This window comes from Blastomyces gilchristii (genome assembly GCF_000003855.2).
Source record: "Blastomyces gilchristii SLH14081 genomic scaffold supercont1.9, whole genome shotgun sequence".
NCBI classification, from domain to species: Eukaryota; Fungi; Ascomycota; class Eurotiomycetes; order Onygenales; family Ajellomycetaceae; genus Blastomyces; species Blastomyces gilchristii.
This window is the reverse complement of record NW_003101674.1, coordinates 236,161-258,086: the sequence shown is the minus strand read 5'-3', so window position 1 is coordinate 258,086 and position 21,926 is coordinate 236,161. Positions and strand designations below refer to the sequence as shown.

Here is a 21,926-nt window from a genome sequence, read left to right as displayed (position 1 = left end):
CACATGAATATCTGCATCACTCTCAGATCTCTTAAGAGAAACAGATGTAAATCTGTGAAAGAAGAAGTTTCATTCAATTATCTGAAATACTGTATATAAAGAGGCTTTTCTTACACTGAGAGAATATATAATAACATTCTCAGTGCTTATTTAACCAGATTATAATAAATCTTTCTATATTGAGACAGATATATCTGAATGAGCTATTGAAGATACTCTTCTACAGATGAGCAAGAACAGCAAGCTGCACCTGATAATGTATAATGATAGAAAACTATCAGGTACTGAGCTCAATTACTCAGTGTATGAAAAGGAATTGCTAGTGATTAAGCATGTGCTGATATTGTGAAATAGATATATTGACAATGAGTATACAATAACAGTGATTATGAATTACAAAAGCCTTATCTATCTACAATTAATGATAAAACCTTTCAAATACTTAGCACATTGAATCTCAGAGTTTCAAGTGTACAATCTTTATATTAAATACTGAAAGAGATTGAATGCAGTAATATCTGATACAATCAGTTACAGACTCAATTTCATAAGTAAGAATTCTGCAAATCAGATATAAGAGATGTTTGTATTAAACACACTGAGAGAATGTAAGAAATTAGAATGAGTGAATATCATGATCTCTTACTTGAAGAATGACAAGATATCAGATAACAAGTGTCTTATGAAAGTAGTAGAAGAGATGCTTCTGAACTTCAAGCTGAGAAAATTGAAAAATGATATTATACTTTATCACAATCTAGAATATGTAGAAGCTTTCTATCTAGAATGTTTATTTTAACATGACTTAATAACTCACATACACAAGGAATTCAGTCACTTAGAAAGCTCTGAACTTATAAGTGTACTTAAATCAAGAGTATACTGATCAAGCATGGCTGAGAATATTCAGATATATACTCACAAGTGCCTGAATTATCAGATTATGAAAGAATCTAAGAAAGGATTAGAATGTGAGAAAGTATAATATTAGATAAAGTGTAGAATACAACTGTTCAAACAATGAAGAATGAATCTCATAGATATATTGCTGTGAATGTCAAATGAAAATTGATGAATAATCACTGCTATTAATTACACTACTGACTGACCAGTTGTGAAAGCAGTTTCAGAGACAACAGAGAAGATGATGATGAAGTTCCTATATAATAAGATCTATGTTAACTATGAAATGCCGCGTGAGATTCTAACTGATAACAGTGCAAACCTTGTAGAAGAAGCAGTGAGGCATTTCATAGATCAGTTACAGACAAGACATTGTAGAACAACATCATATCATTCATGAATAAACAGGAAGATGAAACACTTGAATGAAATCTTGAACAACATGCTGATGAAATATCTAGTGAGTAAGTCTATGAGACTATAAGATGAATATCTCAGACAGGCACTGTTGACCACACAGATTCAACAGTATGCAGTCTTCAAGCATTCATCATTCTATCTGTTGTATGAATTGCATCCGTGCATCTCAGAGAATGCTTCAGAAAAGGTGAGAAAGAAAGCAGTTACAGATATAGCAGAAATAGCAGTTACAGATGCAGCAGGAATAACAGTTACAGATGCAGCAGTAGCAGTTGCAGACACAACAGTCATAGACACAGAATAAAGATTGAAAGAGATCAGTCACACATATGCAAAAGTTAATAAGTTACTTCTGAACTGAGCAATTCAATCAAAAAGAATACAAGACTCACTAGTTAAGAAATCAAGTCTTAAGATGAGAATATAAGTTCTTATATATAATGAGAGTTCTGAGAAGTTTCAACCTAGATGATTTGAGTCATATAAAATACTCAAATCACATTCTCTGAGAATGTATGCATTGAAAGAATCAGAGGAATGAATCTTACACAACTTAATCAATGATTCATGACTTATAAAAGTAAAGATGCAAGATCTGAGCAGATTATGATTATTCACAGCACTATTATCAGTGTTGAAAAAGAAGAGACTTATAATTAAGAAGTCTCACAAAGTAAGAGAAATCATAGACACTTATAAATCAGATAATCTCACTTATTCTGATCTTTTCACAATTATAAGAAAAGAGTGAGAAGAAATAAAGAAATCAGATAAACATCACACTTCAATAAGTAATGAGACTGTAGTCAGTTATATGATAATATGCTGCAGACAGTGAGTGCAACACAGTAAAGAGCAGTCTCAGAGTGACAGACTTACACATAAATCAGATTGCAGAAGAAAAAGAAATTCAGAGTTGAATTTGACTGTTTACATCAGTTCAATTGCAGAGATCACAGAGAATGAACTATCTGAAATATTCACAGATATGTGAGATTAAGTTATCTCAATTTCTGAGAATACTCAGAGATCAGATGAGATTAGTTTTGATGAGCTGTTTACTGTAGTGATCTGAGTGAGTAAAGAGAGACAGTATAATATATAAGACAGAATTATAAAAGATGAAAGCTGCTGAATCTAGTCACTGAATACTGTATTATATAGAGGTCATATAAGAGTAGTGACTAGCAGATAAAGAAAAAGTGTAAGAAAAGAAATGATGAATTGATTATCAACTATAAGAATCAGCTGTAAAAGACAAATATTATTATACATGTCTTATTCATTTTCATACATCACATGTTTAATCTATTTTCAATGTCACATCATCTGAAAAATGTTAAAAATAAAGAAAATCTCAAAACTCAAGATCTGTAAGAGATTCAAGAGCTGTAAGTCACTCTTATAACAACACTGTGTATGTCTCTGATTTCTCTATCACTCTGTGTATAACATTAATGTCATTTATTGCAAGATTAACTGAAATGCCAATATAGAAATGTGTATATGTATATGTAGAAAAATTGAAGAAGAGTACAGAACCTGCAGAATCAGAAGTCAGAACAGAGAGAGCAGAGACAGAAGAAACAGAAGAAGAAGAAGATACAGAATCAGACAAATAATGATAAGAGTTATCTAAGACTGAATGCTTATAACTCAGTATGCACATAATCTTCCCTGCAGAGAAGAAAGAGAAAGTAATGAGAGAAGCTTAGAGATAAGAGAGAGTAGTCTTTGTAATGTTATCATCTTCAATTAGAATAATCTCTGATGTCAGAGCAACTAAGAATCATTGTTAGTGTATGAAAATTAAAAAATCAGAAATGAGAACAGTTACTGAATGAACACTCACTAGTCTTAGAGTTATACATATAATTACAACACACACAAGGCTTCTCAGAAAGAGAGAGAGAGACATAAAGAAATGCAGAAAGTAGAACACAGTGTGTGAACAGCTTATTCTTACAATAATATCTCAGATAAGATGTACAAGTCTCACACTCACAGGTATAAAAGAGTATAACATCTATGTTTCTGTTTCTGAAAACATGAATATCTTTTATCTGCATTATAAAGTCAGATGACAGATATCAGAGAATAGACTGATACAGATTTATCATTCTGAAGAAATTTATCAGAGTGAATATTCTCACAATATTAAACTTTACAGTTATGAAAAGCTTCTTGATATCTATGAATGTCATGACTTTGTACACAGCAAAACTCATAACAATTTTTTCTAAGAACAGAAAAATCAGTATCAGAAAGAAAAGATGAAAAAGAAAAAGACTTACAATTTTAACACTGTTAAGAAGAGAGATGATTCTCTGATATAAATAAATGATTGTCTTATTACAAATATTTAAAATAAATATAATAATCAGTATTCATGACTGAGCTTTAGATAGTTATATTATACACAGTCTTTATATAATAAATCATTCTGAGAGTCAGTAAGAAGAGTGAGAGTGTATATACTGAGAGATGTAGTTTATTAAGTCTATACAACATCTTCTTAAAATGAGAAGAGCTGATAATAAAAGCAGAGATGATAAAACCAGGGAATGTGAGAACAGAAGTAGCAGAAGTGAGAGAATCAGACACAGAGACAGATGTAGAAGATTGAGAGAGAATGATAGAGAAAGAAATAGAGAGAGCAGAGAGAAATATAGAAGACTCAGTTATATATAATATAAATAATTTCTTCATTATCACATTCTTCAAGTTCTTAATCAATGATTTAACATCAGATTCACTATCATTGATGAATATGAATCTGTTAACATATGAAAATTCTATACAAATAAAAACAAACATCAGCATCTGTGTTCATGTAAAATTGTGTTAGAAAACACAATCAGAAATCTGCTGAGAAGGAAATGAAAACAGTCAAGAGTATATAAGAAGATGAAGAAGATGTATCATTCATGATAATACATTCTGATAATTATTAGAAGATAAACAAGTTCTGATCATATTTCATAATATATTATACTTACTACTAATAAACTGTCTGATATGAGTACTATGATAATACTTGTTGTGAGAACAGGGAATCATTGTCAGAAATGTATATAATGTGATAGATAAACAGATAGAAAGAGTTGAACAGAAGAAGAGATAGAAATCTTGAATAAGATAGTGATGTTCAATGATGATGATAATGAAGAAGATAATTGAAGAATGAGAAAAGTTAGTGAATGAGTGATGTAATATAGTGAAAGTTTCCTTGTGAGAGTGTACACAGAATACTAGCTGAATCAGGGATAGGTCACATAATTGTGAAATGCTAGTGGCAAGCTAATCTGCATGAAGCTAGAGTGTATGACATGGTCATGTGAGTGTGACCAAATCTGGTGAGGGAGAATGTGGTTCAGAAGAATGTATGACTGTTGGATAATAACGCGGCCGCTTCCAAACTAGCATATGAATGTAAAGAGGGGCCATAGCGGCCACTAATTAATTTAGTGTACGATATTACAATATATAAGAAGCCAGTGTACGCCTGTAATCGTACGCTGGCAGAAAGGCAACCTTTGAATCACACTAAATCACTTAAAATGTTGAAATATACACGTTGAAAAGAGAATATAAAGAAGATAGAGAGATAGAGGGATAAAAAATGATGTATATCATGACTGATTTTTCATTACTTCACTTTTTCCAGTCATTTTTTGTATCTGTACTTGATTTGAAGGTGAATTTTGTATATAGCATCGTGTATAGTTACTCTGGTGAGTGGGGGTGTCAGGTCATGTGATCTGGCTTACTAATCCTTCCACCATATAACTTTCCACAAGCTAGCAACCTTTCAATCACACAAGCTTTACACCTTCCACAAAATTAGTGCAGAGGTACATAAAGTGATCCAAAAAGTGGTTGTTTGTTAAGTAACCGTTGCCAAGCGCACTCACTCTAGTGAGTTAGCCGCGCTCTTAAGCTCTAACAACATCATACTCCGTACAGCAGCTCTATATCGACACTTCCTCAATTGTTGAGTGAGAAACCATGCATTCACAAGAACCCGGCGATGTCTTTAGCCCTGCTGATCGAATCCGTCAACTCAATGATATCGACAAGGTTTGTCCTCCCTATATCCTCCGTGAACTCTGACCTGTTTCCCTGACAGTAGGTTCGCAGGATGTAACAAAACTCCTCAACGCCGCGGGCGTTGCGATCAGGTCGCTCACTACCAATTCTTCTTCCATAGCACTAGGACAGCAGTCCAGTGATATTCCCAAAATCGATGGGACCCTAGAATCGCATCAAGCAGCTTTCAGAGCTGCAAGCTCGCAATACTTCGCTCTCCTCTCCTCGATCGATGTGCATCTCCGACGGCAGGTGTATGCTCTGGAAGAAGCGTCTATAATCAAGCCTGAATCTGCTGAGACTGCAGGCGGGGGTACTACAACAACAACAATTGCTGCTGCTGCTTCGTCAGGAGGAGTTAACCCTCTCGATTCTAGCTGGCTTAATAGCCGGAAGGATACTGTCGGAAAGGATAAGGAGGCGGAGTTGTGGGCGGAGGCTAGTAGGCTTGCTACTCAGCTAGATAAAGACAAAGGTTCTTACAGGAACGAATCTGGCGTATTGGATAGGAAAGGGGCTTTCGAAAGAAATATGGAAGCTGATTGAAGTTGATTCGGGGCCGGGTTGCATGCACTGTCTCCGTCAGCGCGACATTGGGGTGAAATACAATCAACCTCCTCCACCTGCAACGCTACGAAAATATAGCGTGGTCAATCGATTCCCGCTGTTTCATGAATATTTCCATATATTGCACGGTACGACATACCGATATTCGAATGTCAAGTTGAAGCCAAGACTTCCCATGCGCGCCGCAATTAACCATGCTAGTGACGTTCATGCATTTTCTACTGGCTGGTATATAGCGGAAACCGCCCCCGAAGGTTGTCAGCACAAATAACGCCCACTCTTGTAAAGGCATTACACCATTGGAATTGAGGGATAGCTCTTTGGGAAACTCCTGTGTGACCCGACCGCATGTGACGATAAAGCAGATATGCTTCTAGGACTGGAACAACCCTGTTATCCGCTAAGATGCCATGGGATTTATATTGCAGATAGAGGACAGACGAATAGCGCCTTTGCTTTCTAAATTACGGAGCCGTATGCGCTGTTCAACGGGATAGGATCCTTACACAATGCGAGGGAATTGGGAAGAGATGCTATGCACAGTTGGGGCGCTCGTGTACTTGATTGAAGAGAGCTGCAGTGTCTTGTCTATATAAACCGTGCTAGCACGACTCACGCGGTAATGTATTTTGACAAACTGGACGGGCTCTCTGACTTGCAGCTTTCCCCAGGTGCCGATTTATCTTTAGTTAGATCCCCTGACTCTGGTATTAATAGCAATGGAGAAGATAATTTGGATTCTTTACATTCGGAGAGTCATAAATATCTTATCACTCATCCGAGAATACATAAAGGAGATAGAAACAAGATAAAGGACGAACGAAAATACATGGGCCGCTCGCGTTATCGCCAAAACCAGAAACGATAAGTTAATACTGCTGCAAAATGCAACCCATCTGAATTTGCGCGGTTGGTACTTTCTATAAGACGAACAAAGGCCGTAACTAATGCTACCTCTTCATTGAATTGATCATCTCCCGATGGGTAGCTTGATCTCTATTTGTCTCGGAAAGGGGTTGGATACCTATGCAAAAGGAAAATCATTATATTAGCAGAAGGAATAAAATCAAACCGAGCAGCAATGTTGCCGGGAGGAGCCAAAAGTAGTCTAGCACTCACTTCTCAAGTCGGAAACGATATCCTTCGCTTTCCCAAAGTAGACCTCCTCTGCAGATAGATTCCAATATTAGTAAGAAGATGCGTTTTATATCATAAAACGGTTACGGTTGGTGTAAATTTAAGCAAAAAGGTGTGCATACGAAGAAGATTCCGCATCTTCAACTCCATATCCTCAACCAACCGCCCGACATTCGCAACATGACTAGCGTCTCCATCGACGGCCATGTCTGCCTCGATCTGTCTCGTCATATTTCCACTGAGGTCCATCTCACCCAATCCTTCTGAACCGGTTGATAAATGCAGGATGACGGTGCTCGTTAGTTTATAGTGGCATGTCCGCGCGCGGTCTGTGGCTTCAAAGACGTGGATACTATCCCAGGCACCAGAGTTTTTGGAGCCAGGAGTAATTGCTGGAGGAAACGGTCAGCCAGTCGTTCAGGATAGAGGTGAAAGATGGCTGTGTTTTGCGAGAGGGGAATATCCACCGCTGCATTGTCCCCAACAAGGACAGAGAAATAAACAAGAATACCACGAAGTTATATAGAGTAATATGAGATCTCGCCAATGGTAGAAAAGCAAACAAATAAAATAAAGTAAATCCCGCACCTTTCTTCAACAAAACAACACCAGCAAACCCATCATCCAAATCCCAAAAATACACACTCCCGACCCCGCCCTCATAATACAGCTCCCGGTAGACGTCGAAGGCTTCATTGGCTGCTACCTCTAACTTCCGCACTCGCTCGCTAGGTACAGTCCCATCTTCAATCGGCGGGTCGAACTCATTGCTCCACGGGCTGCGGTAGCTGTCGCCGTCCCTGTTGTAGTCGCAGAGGAGGTAATCACGCTTTGTTTGGGCGCATCGGCGGATTTCCAGCGGTTGGTCGACGGAGGCAAGGAGGTCTTCGGTTAGATCGGGGACGAGAGTGGTGATGTATTGGAGGTTTTGTTTGGTGTCGCGCGGTGAGAGGCGGCGGAGGAGGTCACTGGTGACGGTTAGAAACGCGGGGTGGGTTGGGTTTAAGGAGTGGAGATAGATGATGGGGAAAGGTGGCAGGATTTACGGGTCCAATGCTTACAGGGCACTGTCAAACTGTGTATCTGCCATGATTGTAGGAGTTGTATAGTGGTGATGGCAGATACGGGGACGAGATCTATCTGTTCGAGTGGTGGGTGCAATCGCGGAGGCTTCGATGATGATCGACGGAAGTTATTTAAGTGCGTGGGGCAAAAATCTGGGCGTGGCAATGACGAATGCAGGCTAAAAAAATGACAATCTACAAGCTTTAGTTCCTACCAATTTAATGCACAAAATTTAGTCAATTGGATATCTCTATGTAATATATACTACTGCGCATCTACTACCACAGTATCTATATACAAACGCCAGCTGAATAAGGCCTGTCCAATACCCTAAAAATACAGGATAGTGTTGTATCGATCACGCCCCAAGGCAACATCCTTCCGGCCAAATCATAGACAATTGTAATTCTAAATATCAAAATCATCGCTGTCATGGCAAACTATAAGGCGTTTCCTTCGTGCTCCCCTTGATGGACTTTGTTGCTCCTGTTCGGACATCCGCTTCCTAGTCAGCTGGTTGAAGAGCGTTTCGACGTCTGGAAGCTCAAGATCATCTCCTGCACTGCCTTGGGAATTGGGAAACGAGTTCCTCTCCGGACGCTTCGGCGAGAATGAAGAACACATCAACGGAGAAAAAGGATGAGATGTATTGTTGGAGCGACGTAACTGTCGCCCAAATTCGGGTGAGTCGGGACGCTCTTCGCTAACTTTTGGAGCAGAATGTCTCGTTCTTCTCGTGCCTTTGGAGGCTGGAGCTTCATGACGCTCAGGTAATAAGTCATCGGGGTGTAGATGATCTCTAAAATGGTTCTCGCAGTCAATTGTTAAAGCATTCATGTTCCGGCAAGCCTTAACCAGCCGGCGGGTGACAGTCCCGTGCTTCACAAATTTTATTGGGCGGTAAGACCTTTGCAGCTCTGGATAGGCGTCGATTCGTGGTCGACAAACAAACTGCGGAGAGGTAGCTCCGATATTGCAATATCTTTGCTCTAGCTCTCTCTGCTCGTCCTTGGAAAGGAGAACTTCATCCAATTGTGGGATACCAAGCGTTTCGACAACTCTGGGCGGTGGTGTGCGGGGAAGTTCATTTGTAGCTTTACGGCCCGCATTCGTACCCTTGATGCGAGATACCTTGGTGAATCCAGTTTCAACACCATCAGGCATGTGGAATTTCTTGGGGGGTCGTTTAGGAACTCTCGCACGCTTGGCCGGTTCGGGTAGATCCGCCTGGGAATTTTCAGCTGGGATGTCTATTTGTCTTTCGTCCACTGAAGGTTGTATTTCTCGTGGAAGTATTCGTGGTGACTTATCATCGTGGAATGTGAAACGAGTTCCGCTAGCAATCATCCGCTGCATTTTTTCGTAATTATCCTTTGCTTTTGTGAACGAATCCTCTTCCTTGCCTTTCATCAAAAGAAGGACAATATTCCCTCTTCTTTTCCTTCCGGTTCGACCCATCCTTTGTAACATTCTGATGGGCGAGGCGGAAGAGTCGTAACACACTATAAGGTCAACCTCCCCAATGTCAAGGCCTTCCTCACCGATGGAGGTAGCGACAATTGTGTTGTATGTCCCCTTTTTAAATTTCTCGATGATATCGAGTTGGGTCTTTTGGTCCATCCCTTCTGATCCTTTTGCAGCGGCTTGACCAACAAACACATGTGGACGGATCATGGGCCCGTGTCTCGCCAACACCCTCACGATCTCTTCTGCACTGTCACGAAAATGAGCAAATACCATTATTCGCGTATTTGACGGGCGTCTATTTGCAGAAGGAGTGTCGCCATTAACCTCGGCATCCATAAAATGGTTAAGCACAACCTGCTTTAGGTATTGCAATTTTGGGTGTCCAATAAAATCTTCATTATTGGTCCACGTCCTCAGTCGATTCATCAGGGTCTTGAAATTCTCATTATCTGCGACTTGACGGCGGTATTTACCACCGCCTCCATCACTCAAGGAGCTCTGGAATGCAACGAGATTGCGGTAAAACGGCCCGATCCCATGAAATTTCAGAAGGTCTATTGCATGGGCTAAACTCGAAAGCACCGAAAATATATTGAGTATCATGCCCTTGAATGAGTAGTTTGCATTTCTCCCAGCGGGTGAATTCATCCACTCCTGGCTGGCAACCCTAAGTCCGTATGGCGTGAGAGTCATTGGGTCCTTGGCCCAGTACGCATTCTGGGCGCGAAGTTTATCCAAAACGGGCTGCAAGGACTTTCCGAACAAGTCCATGCACATGACCATTTCGTCGGAGTTTTCAAACGTCTTTATTTCAACATTTCGCGAGTGAACGTATTCACTGATGTCGAGAGACTCCTCTGTTCGTATTTCAACTCTAGATATATTCAAACCATCAATAACTCCTTGTACAGCTTCCACTGTTGACCCAGGAGTTGCTGTTAACGCGAGGACCCTAAAGCTGGTGTTGTATTTTTGTAAAAGTTTCACCGCTTCAACATAGGCATAGCTACCGGTGGCACGATGGGCCTCGTCAACAACAAGCAGTACTATTCGCTTTGGATCAGCATGTCCACTTTTGAGGTCGTTAACAAGAGTCTGAGGCGTCATGAAGAAGACCCGTTTGCTCTGCCATTCTTCAGCACGGATTGCTGGCACCGTACTGCCAGTGAGCATAACAGTTTGTGAGCGAGGTATTCCCGCAATACCAAAACATGCGGCAACTTGCTGGGAGACCAATGGTTTTGTTGGAGCAACGAAAATTATCTGGGCATCTGTGGTCCACCGAAACCAATTTAGCATGACGGTAGCAGCAATGAAAGTTTTTCCAAGACCGGTCGGAAGTGCAACAAGTAAATTGTGAAAAAGAGCACGCTGGGTGATGTTAAATTGGTACTCTCTTTTCTTGCCCAAGTTTATTGGATATATCCAAGATCTTACAGCGGTAGAATCTAGTTTATGATGTGTTGGAGGTTCATTGTTGTTTGCTAAGGGCCAATTGTGGGACCCAGATTGCGATGACAATGATGGCTTGCCAGTTTGAGAAGGTCCACCAAAGAGAGTCATCTGCCGTAAGTTCTTTTGCTGAGAACTTCCATGTCGGCGGAATGAAGATTGAGAAGGAAACGGTTCGGAGGATGAAATTAAAACGGGAGCTTTCGTAGGCGAATCAGATGATGAATCTAGGGAAGAGTCGAAAGCGTCTTCAGGGATATCTCCAATATCAAAAAGCATATCCTGAGGCCCAAAACTAGACTTGGTAGAGCTGGGATTTTTCTGTTTGCCGGAATTAGGCGACGGTTCCATGTCTCCGTTGTTTTCCCCTCGAAACGAATCCAGAGATGCGGCAATGGCAGCTTTCAGATCCTCGTCCATGTCGTTATTCTCCGTCTCTATAATATTCCATCTCTCGACATTCACGCGGGTCGGAACTGGTTTCGCAGCAAGAACCTCTGGGTCAGGCTTTTTCCACCGAGGCCCACGAATCATTGAAGGGCTCGAAGGAGGCTGGGTCAACTGGGTCACGAAAGTCGGTTCTTGGGCAAGTGGGCGTTTAGGTTGATATATTTTGTATTTTGAAGCGGTTGGCTTTGTATTTACTTCATTCTTGTATCTGACTGTCGGTGCTCGATGACGCGAAGGTAGGGTACCCAGGTTCTGACCCGATTCATGGCCGCTCCCGTCGTCCCCTCCACTACCATTTTCGTCCCAAGAAGAAGTCGGTTCTCGTGTGTCACTCGCTCCAACATGACTCAAGCGTCTTCGTTTGCGGGCTGGAGGGCTGTCGGAGGTGGTGGCTGAAAGATTAGCAGAGGCGGCAACGGTGAGGATGTCTCGATCATCGAAGTCACTAAATTCGCTACCATAGGAGCAGCTCGACATTGTATGTACTGTACAGTACATTGTACTATGTTCTAACTCAAGAAAAACAAAAGAGTACAGGGATAAACAACCAAATGTCCTAGTAACTACAGTCTGTAGTCAGGAACACGTTTATCTACACCACATTTCATCGAGTTCCAAATCGTCGAAGTGGTTCAGTTTGCCTTGGGGGGCGACTTTTCGATGTTGATGGTGACGCAGGCGCGTCGAGGGGACTGACTGATCCATGGATGTAACGCGGGTCCACGTGATCGTGATCTGATCTCGTCCGAATCGGGTATTCCTTCATTTTTATTTATTATTTGTATGGATGTACGACTTTCACACTATTTCTAACGAGGAGGCAGCTGCAAGTTGGTCACCTGCTTGGACTCCCAATATCCCTTCGTTTAGGAGAGACAAATTGAAAGTAATGATGACATGCTTGACATATGGTGCCGAGGAACAAGCCTGCATGTCTTGGCTGCAAGACCGTTGTAAAACCCGCTGAAAGTTGAGGAGACATGTCCCAGCTGGACCCACCAAAAACCAAAAAACACTGGCCCTTGGGAGCGCCCGGCTCCTCTTGAGCGAGCGACCCAATCAGATCAGCATTCGCCAAGTGCCTATTGGAACAAAATAGCGGCTTTCAGTTGCTAGGTTGGGGGGGGGGATGTTTGAGACAGCGCAAGCAACCGATATGGATCCAGTGGCGAAATCGACACAAACCTCGGAAAACAGAGGAGCTTTCTCGCAAAGACTGTGGAGTATATATTTTTTGTGTCTAGGAACAAGCTATTAAATAGCTATCACCAAGGAATTCAAGGAATTCGCGGTTTCGCCCACCCACCAGGGCCTCTTTCATGCCAGTGCTCAGAACTTTGTGCCACCATTATTCTTCACGCCCAACACACAAAACACGAGCCTGGGCCGTCCCGAAATGGGTGGTCCATAAAATGGAGCTATCAGGTTTTCTTCCCCCCCCGTGCATTTGATCATGTACGGTACGCCACACGACAAGCCATTGGTTTGCTTTCCAAGTTCCCAGGGAACTAGCTAGTTTTAAAGGGGTATGGACACCAAACCTACGCCAGGATCTGACCCCCCAGAGGCCTCGATTGGCTCCAAAAGTTGTTCCTGAACTGACTGCTTGGATATGTTTACACGCCATGCAATGCAGTGACCAGAGTTTTGCCTGCTTGGCTTTGCATCATATAAGACAGGACAGGAGGACTTACTACGGAGTAACTTCAGTCGAAACTCACTTTCTCTCCTCCTCCCAAAATCCAGACAGTCATTCGTTATCTTCAAATCTGATTTTATTTTTTCTCACATTCTTTGCCTATTCTAATACCCAACGTACAGATAGTTTTCATTAAATTTTGTTTACCCTCTTTTACAGCTACGCTTTTCTCCGAAAAGCCACCATGAAGGTCTTCACATTCTTTGCCCTTGTTGGCCTCCTGGGCTCTGTCTGCGCCCTGCCTCAAGAGACCACCCCTCCGCTCTCCCAAGCTATCCAGTGTGCTACTGATTGTATGTTCACTTAATACCTACACACCTCCTGGCTTGAGCGCGTACTAATTGTTCCACTCCAGGCGGCAACGATATTTGCTGTAGAGCAAAATGCCTCAAAGTCCCCTGCCCTAGCGAGAACATGGTCAACCAGACCACCCAATGCGCGATGGACTGCCCTCAAGGCAGTGGAACTCCCGACGACGCTATCAGCTATGCTGATTGCCAGACCAAGTGCATCAACGCCTTCTTTTTGGAAGGGACCACGGTCATTCCAAATCCTACTAAAACTGGCGGTATGTCATTTCCATTTATTTCTTTAAAGTTTTGGTTGGGTGATAGAGCTTCTGGCGGCTACCTCAGCTATGCTATGTGCATAAATGTCTAGTGGAAAATACTAATAATGAATGTAGAAGCAACTGGCACTGGTAGCCCGACTGGCGATTCTACTTCTTCTCCATCCCCATCTGCCGGCGGTGCTGCGATTAACGCCCAACTCGGATCCTCTGCCGCTGGCATTGTCGGTATCCTCATGGCTGCCTTGGCTCTGTAAACGTGTCAAACTTAGCGAAGAATACTGCAACACGACCTTGACGGGTTCCCGAGTTGTAAGAAGTTAACAATTAACCGGAAATAGCGGACAATTCAATCGCATAGGACAGGGAATACTCTCCCCGTCCACCCCTTTCAGCAGACAAATACTGTGCTCTCTTGTTGGTCTATTAATTTGCCAACTTGAATAATTAATCACTCCTGTCCATGCCAGAAATTAATTGTCATGGTTTGGTTCCTTTTTTCCCTTTTCTTTGTTTGCAGAAATTGGATTTGTATACTTGGTAGTAATGCTTCTGGCCTGCTTTGTGGCATGGCCTGGAAATTTGATATCCTTTAATCTAATTCTTTGTATGCATCTGCATGCACTCATAAACAGCTCCCAGCTTTACATTAGAACCCTCATCAGCTGTCTAACTTGTGCTTTGATCCAGTGAGCTTGAAAGCTGATGATCATCAATTTTCTCATTGAATACAAGCATCAAACGCTCGCTTACGCTCGCTTTGCTGCTTGCGCAGCCCCCTCTACCACTTCCACCCTCTACCCCCTCTACCACCACCACCGCCTCTACCGCCCCTACCGCCCCTACCACCCTCTCCCCCTACCACCCCCTTCCACCCCCTACCACCCCTATCCTATCGCCATCATCAGATTAATCAGAGCCGTACAGGCCGCAGAGCCGGCTGTTCAATCCCATGAATTCAAAGGGGTGCACATGACATCACATGAGGTCACATTACAGTGCATTTTGCACGGAAAAGTTGGTTTTTCTATAATAAAGAGAGAGATGATATTTCTTAGCTTATAATTTGAAATGAACAGCAGCGCATGCCATGAACACAGAGACCAAAAGTGAATGTAGAGAAGAGTATAAGAAACATAAATACTGTAGAGAATGTATGAAAAGAGCAGAATGAAAAAAAGAATGAAGATTTGAAGATTGATCTGAGCCATCCAGGCCAGAGAGCAGAGCCAGGCATTGAGATGCATATGATGTCACATTACAGCATTTTTTGAATGGAAAAGTTGGTTTTTCTATAATAAAGAGAGAGAAGAGATTTTCATCTGATGAGTAAGTGAAAATCATTGTCAGAATTGCTTAAATACATTTCTGTAAGAAACTCAGATCTGTATTCATATAACACAATATTCATGATATTGACTATTTAGTATTAAAAGATGATGTTGTCCTCCTCCTGTGCATCATCACCTGCCTCACCCCATCAACATTTCTTTGTATAGAAAAACCAACCTGCAATCTATATAAACCCACAATTTACAGCATCAGTTGCATGAATTGGGTGAATTAATGTGTTATTCCACAGCACTCTGCAACCTCTCATGCAACCCGTCTAAAATACATCCAAACCACCATGCTGAAAATTTTCAGTACCACCCACACTCCAAACATTTTACCGTGTACACGGCTATTTGGCTGGCACAGCTTCATATCAAAACGCGTCTACCCCAACCACTCCTCCTTCAATCATCGCCCACTCACGCGCAGCCGCCGTTCCTCAAGCAAGCAAACAATGGATTCCCCTCCATCCAACGCGATCAAATCCATCGCAAACAAACATATAGATACCGACACCACCAGATCCACCGACATCGACACTCTCATCACCCGGATGACCACTTACATGATCCAATGCATGCGCAACCACGACCCTTCCCACAACCCCCACCACGTCCACCGCGTCGTGCACCTCGCACATAAGCTCCTAGCCTCCGAGCGCGAAAATCTTCCCCGATCCACAACCACATACGACGACACCGTCGTCACGCTCGCAGCCCTGCTCCACGATATCGGGGATAGGAAGTATCTCCCTACTCCCAACCCCACCACCGCAACAACCATCGTTTATGATGCACTGCTCTCCAACGGCGCAGACCCCTGTCTCGCCGCCAGAGTACGAATGGTAGTCTCTCACGTTTCCTTTTCCACAGAAATGAAAGACCCGGACCTAATCCGCCGGCTCATTTTTGAGGAAGGGTATCCGGAGCTAGCTATCGTGCAGGATGCGGATAGACTGGATGCCCTGGGTGCTAAGGGCCAGGGGCAAGGGAGCTGGGAGCTAGATGAGGCAATTGAACATTTTGGAGAGAAATTGGAGAGGTTGGAGGGAATGATGAAGACGGAGTCTGGGAGGGAGATGGCGAGGGTGAGGACGGAGAGGTTGAGGGAGTTTAGGAGGTGGTGGGTTGACGAGAATGAAATGGGGTGAGGTTGCATATATGAAAAAGTGTGCTGAGAACGAAGGGCGGAACTGAACATTTTCACGCGAGGAATGTAATGTCAATTTACCCCATTTTGGGTGGCATGGGAATTCAACGCCTACTCCCTGGATCCAGAATTACGTATCTACCCATGAGATACATTGTTTATGAGGTACGTCTATACCTCAGTTCATCATTGATCTTGGATGTAGTTAGATCGAGTGGACCAACCCTGTACAGATACAGTGTAGCATGTTCTCGAAGATACACAAGTCAATATAATTATATCTAGCTATATATATAGACCGAAGATCCACGAGCATATAGACATCCACTGCCCAAATCCCCATTGTCGTGGGCTCTGCAAAATGCGGGCCTGCGCGATACTCGAGAAAGGGGCAATTTAAAACCACCCAATGTCCTTGTTGGATGTGGAGCTGTTCAAGTGTTAGATGAAGCAAAATGGCTTCCAATCAAGCAATGTTCAGTTGGGGAATATACTTGTCCGACAATGAAAAAAAAAAAAAAAAAAAATTGTAACAGCGGTGCCAACAACTAAAATAAGCCGGAAATAAATATGCACAGATATACAAATTCACTACACACAGGTAATCTCACAAGAACAAAAAAGAAAAGGGAAAGAAAAAAATAAAATAAAAAGGAACGAAAATAAAAAGCCACACCCTTAACATCACTAAAACACGTTGATAGTGAGTGCTCTGTTAGTCGCGCAGCTCTGAGTATTAGAGATCATAGTGCAGGGGTGGGCGGGGAACGGAGGGCGAAATCTACATGCGTTGCATCCAAAATATTGCGAATGCGCCAAATCCAGAGGGCCATGTCTTAAACTAGGGGTATGTTCTCTCAAGAACGCCGATGCCACCACATGAAAAATATGAAAGCAGGTCCGCACAACACCAGGATCAAATCTAGCCTTCCCGCATGCAGAAAAATTGGGGGAATAGTTAGCAAACAAAGGGAAAATGTATGATTTAAAAAGCAAAGTGGGCGCCATGTCCTGATATCGTTACCGACAAGTGTCGAAAGAAAAATGTATAACTAATGAAAAGAGAGCAGAGTAAATCAATAAGCAAGCAAACAAAGAACGGATTTACACCGCAACAATATATTTCATATCACACTCGATCCCGTGCGAAGTCCAAAACATCACAATCATCTTCAAAGAAGCCATCTTCATCAGCTGCAGCACCACCACTGATGGCGGAGGAGTAAGCTGTCCCCCGCTTCTTCCGTCGGGCTGTTATCACTACATGCTCAACGTCATCCCCACCGTTTCCGAGACTGATCAAATTCTCTATCTCACCAGCACTTGTGTTCTGTCCGATGCCAGTATTATCTTCGTCATCTTCGTCGCTGCGTGTGGCTGGGCGCAAATTGAGTCTTATCGCGGGAATATCGTTCCCAAAAGCCCATTGTTGCTGCGACTGAATGGCATCTTGCTCCTCATAACCTGGAGGATATACCATGAGATTCACTCTGCGGTCGGTATGGAATGGCTGATATGGAGCATTGGCCTCGATTTCGGCCTGGGAAAGAGGTTGAGATTTAAGCTTACCGCTCGATCGTCGTACGAGTGTAGATGAAGACATGGACCAGAATCCAGAAACTTGGGTTTCTGTCGGCATGGGCATTGGCTGCTCAGGCCCGCTGGGTAACTGGGCATTAGCGGGTAAACGGATCTCTGCTGATTTACTTCCAACAACAGAATGGCTTTGTTTGTTCTTTCCCACCGAAAAACTCCGTCGAATTTTGTATGATGTAAACCTGCCGCCCTCAATTACTCCCAATAAGGGCTCCTCTTCCGTGCCAAGCCAGGTGACTCGAGACCGAGCAGCGTCTCTGGAAAAAGCAGAAAGATGCAAACGGTTTTCACCCACCCGACGAAGGGTGTTAACGGTACCGGTCGCTGCGCCCATTGACTTACTCAAACCAGCAGCGACAACCTTACCACCACCACGAACCCCCGTTGCAGCTGAAATTCCAAATGCCCCTGCACCTCCTTGAAAAGCTGCTCCGACACTCGGTGCACGACCGCGTACAGCTGCGAGAATAGGTTGAGTTGTGCCACCAACAAGTTTCATGGCAGCAGAGAATGGATTACTTGGAGCGGCCTCTTCATGATCTTCAGCAGCGGAAGTATCCTTTTGGTTCATCTTGGATGGTGTAACTCGGCGCAGAGGTGGCCATTGGAATGCAACGCGGGGAAGATCATAGACATGAACAGTGCCTTTCTTAGTGATAATCGCCAAACGCTCTCCAATGGGAGCGGTCCAGATAGTGTCAACGATGCTTGACGTAGTTAGTCGGGCGTATCTCGCGACTTGTCGTACATGAAGTGCTGGGGGATTGGAGGCCACTCCGATAGAAGTCGGATCATCCGATATAAATGCCCTGGCTCTACAGTGCTTTATCTGCATGAGATCCCAAATATGCTGTATATCCCCCTTTTTACTGGCGGTTAGCAGCATGAGGCCGTTTGGTGCGAAGGAAAGGAAACTACATCCATTAGGTGGTTGGAACGTGGCTATCGGGGCGGGAAAAGCCGATTTTATATCATGCGCTTCCTCTAATCTCTTCAAATCGATGATCGATACAAGATCAGGTTCGCCTACCAGCCCTGACTGAGTATCAGGAGCATGCGTTGGAGGAAGAATATTGTATCCCGTTTGTGTATCAAATTGGTGAGAGCGGCGAGGAGTCGCTTGCGTTAGCTGAGCGTCTTTGTTCCAGTAGGTATTCCAAGTTTGGATGCTTTGATCTCCGATCCATCGAGCACCCTTGAATAGTTCTTGCGTAACTCCCCTTGCAACCTTATTGAGAAGGCTTTCTCCTTCTCCAGAATCAACTGCACACGTAATTGAAGGGCGTGAAGGAGGTGTATGACTGTCTAATCCATAAGTTTTCTTCTGGATTAGATGGGAAGGGATGGTTCCATGGAGGGACACTCGGTGCGATGCAGAGGGCGCAACAACAGCGAGCCATCGGCCACTGAGAGATAGGATTGGGGTATCTGGATTTGACGAAGGGCGGCTAGTATCGGATTGAAAGTCGTCCGGGTCATTTGTCGAGTTCGACGAGCTAGAATACCTGCGAACATCTTTCCATTGCATACTAGTCCACGTTTTTCCAAGGCACTGAAAGGAACCGCGTGACGACTGGGGGATTATACTATAAATGAAAACCTCGCCACTCGTTCCGGAAGCGATAACAACAAAATTTCCACTGGCATATATTTTCAAGTTTCCTACAGGTGACGACGCGGAAACGGGTAAGCCAGGGAACTGGTGATCGAAGCAAGGAACAGGTTTCGTTGAATAGAGAGTTGTAATGTGCTCCTGCGTTTTGAGAGAGTACACTTGAACTCGAGTCTGCACCTGTGGGGGCTCTTCACGCTTTGACCGCGAATTTGGTACTGTAGGTACTATTTCGACCCGATCTGAATCTGCGGAAGACGAAGCACCGCCATCGTCAGCTGTCTGTGCAGGACCATGTATCGATATGGCAACAAGCGGCCGACAAGATGCGAAAGGATCGATCCCAGACGCCCAGGTCAAGATCTTGGCATCCAGCACTCTTCCATTCAGTCCGTCAAGCTTCCCAACTTCTTTGGCTCTATCGCTCTCCACGTGAAGAATGTCCAGATACCCATCATGGCCAATCAACATGACATTTCCGCCAAATTTATTATTTGGTTTTGAATATGGATTCGCAAGCGCATCGAACGCACAGAAAGTGTAACCATCTTCCCCTGTAGGTCGCATATTCGGATTTGGAAAATGCGGTATGTCGATGTCAGGAGCAGAATAGAAGTGTGGTTGGGGCAAATGAGGCAAAGGAATCTGGTTCCTCTGATGACTACTCGAGGAACGTTGTCTATCCGCTGATCGATATCTCGCTGGCGTGTAATTCGGGTGGCCATTCCCATAGCTCAAGGGCCGAGGCTTCCCTAGCGGTGGTGAGGCTGGTGAAGGGCTATAGCTGAAGCCCCCCTTTTCTCCAAGTGCAGCAAAATTTGGTGGCGATTCGCCAAGGCTCAGGCCATCCATAAGATCATTGGGTGGACTTTTTCCAAACGGAATCGACCTAGCCCAGGAATCAGTTCGATGGACAGAATCGCTATTGACGTGGCCACCAAACGAGTTCAAAGCATCCAAGTCTGGCGAAGTGATGTGGATTGGATGTTGCTGTACGGCAACAGGATGAGATTGCGGGTTGATATCTTCCGGGTCAGCAGCTGGGGAGGATCTAGCTCTAAGTACACGGAGGATATGATCATCATTAGAAACATAAATTCTATGTTGAATCGCAGTTATGAGTGTTTCCAAATGGAAGGAAAAAAAAAAACTCCAAGGAAGCGGAAAATAGGTCACATACTGGGTATCGTCCGGATACGCTTTCGTTTCAGCTTTGACTGCCCCATCCTCTCGCTCGACAACATTTCTTGCCTTTTTCTTAGATTGACGACCAAGACCTGATTGTTTTGAAGTTGTGAGCTGCTGGGACAAGGGGGACTTGGTCGCCGGGGACCGACTTTGCTGGCGCGAGGGGTTAGACGCTGGGGGCATCCAAAAGGCGGCTGAAATCTGGTCGATGAGAGGTGGCCACCAAAGGGCCGTAACCTGTGCAGGAAAGTCTGGAGCGGTATGTGAAGAGTAATATAAATAAGCGTACCACTCTCTTTGCAGTTCTCACGTCTGCAATGAGATAGCTCAGGCAGGGGACAAGAAGGTCAATTGTCAATTTGAGGCGACGACGAAACGATCAAGGAAGGACGACACTTAAGGAAGATATGACTAATAATAATAAATAACAGAGTGATATTCCAGATATGCCAGATATCGCAGAATATGAATACGGGATAGCTATAGGTATTAAGGTGTATATAAACAAGTGAGAGCGGGGAACCAAGTGGGAGGTAGGGGAGCGGATGGATAGAGGAAAGGAGCGCCAGAGCAAGCTGCTTGCTTCTCAAGGCAAACAAACGACAAGACGGTTCACTAGACACGAACAAGCTGCTGGTAGATGCAGCGAGACAGTTCCATAAGTTATTATCAAAGTAGCTGCTGTGGTAGAAAGCTGAGTTGTAGTTGTAGTTGTTGTATAGGTGTTGTAGACACGAGAGTCAGGAGAGGAGCGTCAAGAGGGGCAAGTTCGGATACCCGTGGACGATGACACATCCAGCCCGGCCCAGGTGACAAGGGACGACTTGTGATTGGCTACGCACTACTATGTCATGGGGAAGAATAGCTAGGTAAGGTAAAGTGCGTGCCAAGAAAGACTAGGCCCGATCTAGGGTGAGACTGGCAGGACTAAATAGGGCAAACAATGCAAACAACGCAACATGGCTGGCTTGCGCCTTACGTCATTTGTCCGTTCCAGACTTTCAGGGATTCAAGCAATTCTGCAGCGTACTGAATGTACCCTATTACAAAGTGCCTAGATTTGTTTGAATCCAATTTATGGTCGAACATGGTATGTGTGCTTGGTTCTCTTCACAATTTGACTTGCTCGACAGGCTTTGAATACTGAGAGAATCTACCTGCCAGGTAAAACATTGTGTGAAATGATAGAAAACACAATGCCATTCATTACTGGTCCCTCCTGCGGGCAA

The 21,926-nt window shown here is 43.6% G+C and overlaps 6 protein-coding genes across 10 annotated transcripts; 3 read left to right on the top strand and 3 right to left on the bottom strand.

Moving 5' to 3' along the window:
* Positions 1–5,184: 5,184 nt before the first annotated feature.
* On the top strand, positions 5,185–7,567 carry BDBG_04486 (uncharacterized protein). Its single transcript, XM_002624576.2, has 2 exons — positions 5,185–5,403; positions 5,464–7,567. Exons 1-2 carry the CDS (start codon positions 5,332–5,334, stop codon positions 5,956–5,958), a joined length of 567 nt encoding a protein of 188 aa, XP_002624622.1. The 5' UTR covers positions 5,185–5,331; the 3' UTR covers positions 5,959–7,567.
* BDBG_04485 (F-actin-capping protein subunit beta) lies at positions 6,503–8,334 on the bottom strand. The gene is made up of 5 exons (XM_002624575.2): positions 8,178–8,334; positions 7,705–8,084; positions 7,239–7,508; positions 7,099–7,146; positions 6,503–7,003 (listed from the first exon to the last, which is right to left on the bottom strand). The coding sequence occupies exons 1-5, from the start codon at positions 8,204–8,206 to the stop codon at positions 6,930–6,932; spliced, it is 801 nt and encodes a 266-aa protein (XP_002624621.1). The 5' UTR covers positions 8,207–8,334; the 3' UTR covers positions 6,503–6,929.
* Positions 8,335–8,403: 69 nt separating this feature from the next.
* Positions 8,404–12,897, bottom strand: BDBG_04484 (fanconi anemia group M protein). Its single transcript, XM_002624574.2, has one exon. The coding sequence runs from the start codon at positions 12,046–12,048 to the stop codon at positions 8,590–8,592; it is 3,459 nt and encodes a 1,152-aa protein (XP_002624620.2). The 5' UTR covers positions 12,049–12,897; the 3' UTR covers positions 8,404–8,589.
* BDBG_04483 lies at positions 12,347–15,124 on the top strand. Of its 3 annotated transcripts, none has more exons than XM_031721686.1 (4): positions 12,464–13,542; positions 13,605–13,817; positions 13,935–14,834; positions 14,900–15,124. In XM_031721686.1, the coding sequence occupies exons 1-3, from the start codon at positions 13,434–13,436 to the stop codon at positions 14,072–14,074; spliced, it is 462 nt and encodes a 153-aa protein (XP_031578523.1). In that variant the 5' UTR covers positions 12,464–13,433; the 3' UTR covers positions 14,075–14,834; positions 14,900–15,124. The 3 variants fall into 3 exon arrangements, with proteins under 3 accessions (XP_031578522.1, XP_031578523.1, XP_031578524.1); XM_031721687.1 differs by having other exon boundaries at positions 12,550–13,542; positions 14,897–15,124; XM_031721685.1 differs by having other exon boundaries at positions 12,347–13,542; positions 13,935–15,124.
* A 39-nt stretch (positions 15,125–15,163) lies between these two features.
* On the top strand, positions 15,164–17,752 carry BDBG_04482 (HD superfamily hydrolase). Of its 3 annotated transcripts, none has more exons than XM_031721683.1 (2): positions 15,164–17,523; positions 17,622–17,752. In XM_031721683.1, exon 1 carries the CDS (start codon positions 15,448–15,450, stop codon positions 16,300–16,302), a length of 855 nt encoding a protein of 284 aa, XP_031578520.1. In that variant the 5' UTR covers positions 15,164–15,447; the 3' UTR covers positions 16,303–17,523; positions 17,622–17,752. The 3 variants fall into 3 exon arrangements, with proteins under 3 accessions (XP_031578520.1, XP_031578521.1, XP_002624618.1); XM_031721684.1 differs by lacking the exon at positions 17,622–17,752 and having other exon boundaries at positions 15,164–17,279; positions 17,372–17,575; XM_002624572.2 differs by lacking the exon at positions 17,622–17,752 and having other exon boundaries at positions 15,164–16,466; positions 16,535–16,739.
* BDBG_04481 (uncharacterized protein) lies at positions 16,821–21,487 on the bottom strand. Its single transcript, XM_031721682.1, has 2 exons — positions 20,690–21,487; positions 16,821–20,566 (listed from the first exon to the last, which is right to left on the bottom strand). The coding sequence occupies exons 1-2, from the start codon at positions 20,878–20,880 to the stop codon at positions 17,431–17,433; spliced, it is 3,327 nt and encodes a 1,108-aa protein (XP_031578519.1). The 5' UTR covers positions 20,881–21,487; the 3' UTR covers positions 16,821–17,430.
* Between the last annotated feature and the right edge of the window lie 439 nt (positions 21,488–21,926).